Source organism: Sinocyclocheilus rhinocerous, unplaced genomic scaffold (assembly GCF_001515625.1).
Source record: "Sinocyclocheilus rhinocerous isolate Xijiao unplaced genomic scaffold, SAMN03320098_v1.1 scaffold666, whole genome shotgun sequence".
Classification (NCBI taxonomy): Eukaryota; Metazoa; Chordata; class Actinopteri; order Cypriniformes; family Cyprinidae; genus Sinocyclocheilus; species Sinocyclocheilus rhinocerous.
The window spans coordinates 227652-234794 of NW_015661984.1; the positions used below are offsets into that span (position 1 = coordinate 227652).

Genomic DNA, 7143 nt, shown 5'->3' on the forward strand with positions numbered 1-7143 from the left:
CCGGAGCTGTGGAAGTTATGGCTGTGGCCCCTGAGGGGGCACAACTAGTAGCTTCTGGTCTCTCAACTGAGGTTGTTGAGACCATCCTCCAATCCAGAGCTCCCTCCACGAGGAAACTGTACGTTTGGAAGTGGAAACTTTTCACTTCCTGGTGTAGAGACCGCCAGCTCGACCCAGCTAGCTGCCCAGTCGGTACAGTACTGGAGTTCCTGCAGGCCCGTTTCTCTACAGGGTTAACCCTCTCCACCCTGAAGGTCTACGTGGCAGCCATTGCGGCCTACCACGCCCCTCTCTGTGGCATCTCAGTGGGGTCCCTCGTGTACGATCTTGTGTCCCTACATGGGACCTAGCAGTGGTGCTAGAAGCTCTCTGTAAGCCTCCATTCGAACCTATCGAAGAGATTTCTGATCGCCATCTTACAATAAAGACTACCTTTCTTCTGGCGATATCTTCTCTAAAGAGAGTTGGGGATCTGCAGTGTTTTCCTCCCCCACGTGTTCCATGTTCCCCCCTGTGACCTAGTTTCTCCCTCGTGTTAATTATGTTTATAGGTTTCAGATGTCCCTCGTTAGTTCTGTATATAAGGTGTGTTCTGCCCCTTGTTTCCTGTCTGGTATTGTTCATCAATCCCCTGTGCTACATGTGCATTCCCTTTTGTAAATAAAGACTTTCTTCACGGATTCCCCTACGTCTCCTCGCTCGTTTGCTCCTCGCTCCTTCACAGTAGCAGCAGCAGCGTGACATATATATTCTTTTTTTTTTTATTTCCTGTTGATCATGACATCATCAGATACACCAAATTAGCTCAGTTAAAAACACATTCATTGAATACCACTTCAAGAAGACACATTAATGCAAAATACACTAGCTTTCTCTATTCTTTTTCTATTCTATCGACTTGTTTTCTTTTTGTTATGTGTGTGTGTGTATGTATATACAGTATGTGTGTGTGTAGGCCTATATATATATATATTCCAAAAGTATGATTTTATATATATATTTTATATATGAACAGTTTATTTGCAAAAACAGATAACTATGTTTTAATTGTTTTATTGTGTTAGTTAGCTGTATTTTTTCTTTCTTATTATTATTTAATCAAAACAACCCAACTGCAGTTTGATCGATATTAATTGGAATGCAGGATAAAAAAACATAATTTTTGACAATTTAAAAAAACAGAGTTATCTGTTATCTGTTATAGTCAACTCTTCATAAATATATCCCAAAAGTATGATTTTTTTTCTCGGATGGTCTCAATAAAGACTACGGTAGTCAACTGCATCTTGCACAACCTAGTGCTCAGAACCACCCGCACGATGAGGAGCTGCACCGTGCAAACTGCATTCATCACTAATTTTCTTACCTGATTTGCATAATTCCGTAAAGTGAAGTCCCTCCAGAATTTGCATCGAACTGTAAGAGAAAATGCTAAAGTGGTCCTACATCAGCAGTGCACACAAACACAAACAGAATGCTGCTTTCGGCCCTGCTGTCCGTTTACAGTAATGTGCACAGGGCATCCATGCCTGAGGCGGCAGTTTGACTCTCTTGGCCCTGTGTTTTTCCACAGCCTCGCCCCCAGACTTTTCCAGAAGCCCTCTCAGAGCTCTGCTTAAAGCCAAGACGGGCAGCACAGTCACCATGGAGTGCAGGCCGCAGGCTTTTCCCACAGCCATCAGCATGTGGAGGAAAGGCAACGAACCGGTGCAGAGCTCAGAGAGGTACAGATACAATCTTGTTTCTCTCTTTTCTTGGTATTCTTGTCCTTAATTCCTCTTATTCCTTATTTCTGACCATCTATTCATTCAAGGCTTCACCCCAGCAGCCCTGCTATGTTCACAATATCTGTGCACAGCCTGCAACTGAACAGTTATCAAAAGGAAGCTGCATTGCCAATTGTGGTAGCTCACTGACCATAACACTCATGAATTATGAAGCAGGCCATTAGGCCAGGCCGGCAGGAGGTCGCTTGGCATTTTGGGTTGAGTCTGTCAAGTATGAAATTATTCCTGGTAGGAGGCCACTTGAGGAAGCACGGCGGATCGTAAGCTTGGCTTTTTTTATAATGAAGTTGGATTAAATAGTATAGGGAGAATCCTGTCAAGGGTGCAGAACTACTGTGGGAAAACAATAGATTTGCATTAAGCCACAGTTGTTTGTTTTGAGAGCGTTCGGTGAGACGGCCCAAGTCCAATTTAACTGTAAGCGCATTGCCGGGGAATTGTGCATTACAACATTAACATTCCAGTACTGGGTTACCAGCATTTGCTGTCTGGTACTCTGGATGATGATATATTGTGAATAGCTGTTGATATATAACCACGGCTGGAGGCATTTATTTTTCATAAATCAAACACTGCTATACATCTATATGCCATCACTAATAGTGCCATTACATTTTTACACTGAGAAAGGCTTGAGAATAATTTTGTATTTATTACAAGATACAAGAATTTACCATTACGGGAATGCTTGTAACACTAGAAAATTGCTAGAAAACTAGATTTATCAAAATATAATTGCCTTAGTATATATTAACGTTACTAAGCAGTTTTTGGGTGTATATAATGCTAACTCCTTTAGATCTCAAGAATAATATAGGCTACTGTTAAAAATTTTGGTTTCAGTAATATTTTTTTTAAAGAAATTAATAATTTTCCTGAGCAAGGATGCAAAAAATTGGATGAAAAGTGACAGTCTTTTACATTGTTACATAAAAGATTCTATTTCAAATAAATGCTGCTCTTTTGAACTTTTTTTTTTTTTTAAACATGAAAGTTTCCACAAAAATATAAAGCAGCACAACCATTGATAATAATAAGAAATGTTTCTTGAGCAGCAGATCATCATATTAGATTGATTTCTGAAGGATCATGTGACACTGAAGATGCAAAAGTAATGATGCTGAAAATTCAGCTTTACATCACTTGAATAAATTACAATTTGAAATATATTCAAATAGAAAATACTTTTTTAAATTGTAATAATATTTCAAAAAAAATTACTGTGTTTTTGATCAAACAAATGCAGCCTTAAGCATAAGACACTTTTTAAGTTCTTACTTCATAAGACAAAAAAAAACATTTAAAAAATTGTACCGACCCCAAACTTTTGAATGATAGTGAATATCTAAATGTCAAATTAGAACCTACGTATAATTATACAAAATAAGTCACAACCATTTCTATTAAAATATATTGATTAGCTTACAAGCCAAATGTTTTTTCTTTTAATTCGGCGATGCAAATTTTTTAATTACTTGTATAACTGCATATTGCAGAACTAAAATTGCCCCCACCCACACAGCCAAGAAAAAACACCAGCAACAGTGTAAGAGGCTTGTTATACAGAGTTGTAAAGGGTTAAAGAGTCATAGATTGCAGTTACAGGTAAATAACAATTACTGTAAATGAAATTGAAAGCTCTTCAAATTATATGCACTTCACATCTGCATGAGAAATTAAGGTTTGTTTTTCTTAAGAGCCTGTTAAAGAGTATGTTAAAATTGTAGAAATACTCATGAAGGGTTGGAAGGTAGTCTAATTCACATGATGGGGCGGTAGATTGAGTGATGCAGCCCGCTGTTATAGCTCGTTGGCTTTACGTTTGAATGACTGTTTCGTGTGAACGCACACTCTTCAGCTTCATTGGCTCTCGGACAGCTGCATGCACCGAGCCATGGAGACTTTCCAGTGTACAGTACAGAGATTTGTGTGCCATTGTATAGAAACACATTATGTTCTTCTTACTACATTTCTACTGTTCCCGAAAGATAAAACACATTTGTACTCGGAATCTAGCTCCATTATGAGTTAACCAAGTTTAAATTTGATTTGAGAGGATTGTGCTTCTCTCTTTTAGGATAACTTTACTCCCTGATGGAACACTTAGAATTACAAATGTGACCAAGATAGACGGGGGAAACTACGCTTGCTTGGCTAGAAACCAGTTTGGTGCGGCCAGCACTACAGGAAGACTACTGGTCACAGGTATGGATTGCTGTAACAGTATTACGCTCTGGGCTTCCTCTTTGCTTTTGCTGCAGATAGAAGTTATGTTAGACTATCGTTCAGCTGTGTGAATGTTGCGTGGGAAGTGGTGATTTTTCTCCAAACTCTGGAGGCTTCACAGGCAATTGTGTGCTTGATACGGCTGCACAATTAATCAAAATCATGGCAGTTTCTTCTTAATCCACAAATGAAAATTCTGTCATTTACTCTACATCATGTTATTGCAAATTATTCTTTCTTCTGTGGAACACAAAGAAAGATATTTTGAAGAATGTCTCCACTGTTTTTGTCCATACAATGGAAGGCAACGGGGTCCATCAGTTTCAAGCTCCAAAAAGGACATAAAGGTAGTGTTTATGATACTTCCGAAGAAAATCCAAATTAAATATGGAAAGGTGTGAATAACATCAAACCTCACTGTCTTTGTGTTACGACATCATTATGTTCAGTCACGTCACATGTAAGAACCAATGAGATGTCATGTTATTAATGTGACAATATAGTTAATATAGTTAATATAGTTAACTAAAAGTAAAACCATTAAAAATAAGTTACTTAAGTTACTTCGATAAGTTACTTCAGCTAGTTTCTAAAGCAACATTTCTCATTTCTATTTACTTTTAACTTAATAAATAAGTAAAGCTAAAAAACAATAAAAACTATATAGACATATATTTTTTTTAAATTTAAAAAATAATGACAAATAATATTAAAAAACACACAATAAAACTACAATTAAAACAAAAAAGAAAGTACCAAAATAAAAACTAATTTTAAAAAGCTATATATAGTATCTCAGTGATACTAAAATAACTCTGATGTGATGCCATATTTGATTTGGACTCTGTATACATGAATTGTATTTTTTTTTAGTTAAATATGCTATCCTGACCTGCCAGTTACCCCAGAACAACATTTACATTTATGCATTTAGCAGGCGCATTTATCCAAAGTGACTTACAATAGAGGAAAAAAGCAGCAAAAGCAACAAAATTCATCCAGAGGAGTATATACAAAGGTGTTCTGCCAATTAGAGGATTTCTATTTCATGTAGTTCATTCTGTTTTTATGATGCATTCTGAAAGGAAAGTTGTTTGATTGCTTTCTGGGGCTTACATGCTCCTATAGTGTAATGCGATGGGTTGAGCGGTTCAGCTCTTCAACTGGCAGGTTTTTTTTTTCTCTCGGCTCAACTCAACAGGGATGGGATACAGTGGCTTTTTGTGTGTTGTTGTAATTACCCATTTTCACGCTCTGCTTATGGCATTGCAATTACCCTGGATTACACTAATGGAGTGTGTGAGGGTGTAGGTTATAGGTTGAGCGTGCACAATTTAGAGAGAAAAATATAGAATGCTGCATTTGCACTCTGGGTTTTGCTGAGATTACTACATCGCCATCTTTTACAGCAGATTCCACGCCAGCAGATTTGAATATGAATCTGAAATTCCGCATTAAGCAACTGGGCACTTGTAAAAACATTCATGTCATTAAAGGGATCATATCAATTGTATAGAAATTTAATTTTCCTCGATCATTTGAAATTCATGAAGTGCGTTACACTATAAATTTATTTTTCAGAACATTTATTGTAACTAATTATAAAAAAGTCCAATCCAATTGACCCTGTTTGCTTTCTTATACAGTGTGTGTGTGTGTGTGTGTGTGTGTGTGTATAAAGAGTGTGTTTAGTTATCTTTTCGCTTCTGTGGTATTAAATCAGTCTACATCAAAAACAGAGAGAGCGAGCAAGAGACTACTAAGCCTTTTTCCTTATACAGTAGATAAAGCTGCAATGTCCTACCTAGTGGATAGAAGTAAAAAATCCCATTCATTTCCTCCTTAGAGAAATTGGTTTTTAGTGATATTGTATAAACCTTTCAAGACAGACCTACTGTGAGCTCCAAGGTTGTTAATATGCCTCTATAGCAGTCCGTGGAAATACATCGCAGTGCTTCATCATGGGATTAGTTGTTCATTCATTGATAAGGACACAGTCTCCTACCTTTGTCTGCTTCCGATTTTCAAATATTTTATTTTTGCTCTAAATCTTACAGTCGGTTGGTCTGGTACCTGGAGCTTTGATTTCAGGGTTTGCACAAATGTCACGTTTTTCTTATGAGATCTGGTTGAAAATATGGCTCTTTTAATTCTGTGGTTTAAAATTTATATATACTGTATGTATATATTTACATTTATTATTCATTTAAATGAATCAAGCTTATGTGTGATTTGGAGCAGATCCCACACAAATCATCCAGGGTCCAGTGGACATGGAGATCATTGTTGGGGAGAGCATCGTACTGCCCTGCCAGATCTCCTGTGACCCTGCTCTGGAGGTTTCATTCTCCTGGGCCTTCAATGGGCAGCTCCTCAATAAACTAGACCAACATTATGAGCATGTGGGTGGGGTAAGTCATATTTTATTGGATATTCTTTCTGTCTATATTCTGTTCTATACTGTTTAACGTGTCATAGAACTGTGTAAAGATTTTCAACAAATATCTAGCATTTCAACTTCCCAGTTAAAAATGAACAGGCCTTTTTAAAATTGCTTGTAAATCTCTCATTATGCTGTATTATCACAGAATCTTGTATTCAAGATTCTGTATATCTTTTTGTCAATTTGATTTCTTTCAGTTAGCACTTTTTGTATTCCTTTTTGGAACTGATTGATCGTAGGCCTCATTGATCTGTGCTTGTGCAAAAATAATTTTGGCAATGTTCAATCAAAAACTGAGGTTCATACGTGTAGCGAATCAGCTCAAAGGGGAAATATGAATAATTAATTATAACTAGTTATAATTAATTATAAATATTTAGATCCGCTGTAAGTATTTACTTGACATCTCAGTGTCAACTGTCTGTCAGTTCTAAGAATGTTAATTTCCTGGTTAAGGAAAATAACTTTCTTACTGTACAATACTACACAGAGCATGTAGCATAAATCTGCATGATTAGGGACTCCAGTTAGGAGCAAACAATGAACAACCTCAAGTGTGATACAAGTAAGACTTTATTAACTACATAAACACTTAAACTAGTCTAACATACACACGCACACACACACACACACACACACATGCATACAGTTGGTATAGGAAAAGGAGTTAAAGTTTAGGCAGTAAAA

The 7143-nt window shown here is 36.9% G+C and overlaps 1 protein-coding gene across 1 annotated transcript in view; it reads left to right on the forward strand.

Moving 5' to 3' along the window:
- The window catches only part of LOC107727029 (contactin-3-like), an 82801-nt gene that overhangs the window by 54984 nt on the left and 20674 nt on the right, over positions 1 to 7143 (forward strand). Inside the window, exons 11-13 of the mRNA XM_016536781.1 lie at positions 1574 to 1724; positions 3865 to 3992; positions 6255 to 6424. Coding sequence (XP_016392267.1) covers positions 1574 to 1724; positions 3865 to 3992; positions 6255 to 6424 — 449 coding nt within the window. The remainder of the gene's footprint in view (positions 1 to 1573; positions 1725 to 3864; positions 3993 to 6254; positions 6425 to 7143) is intronic.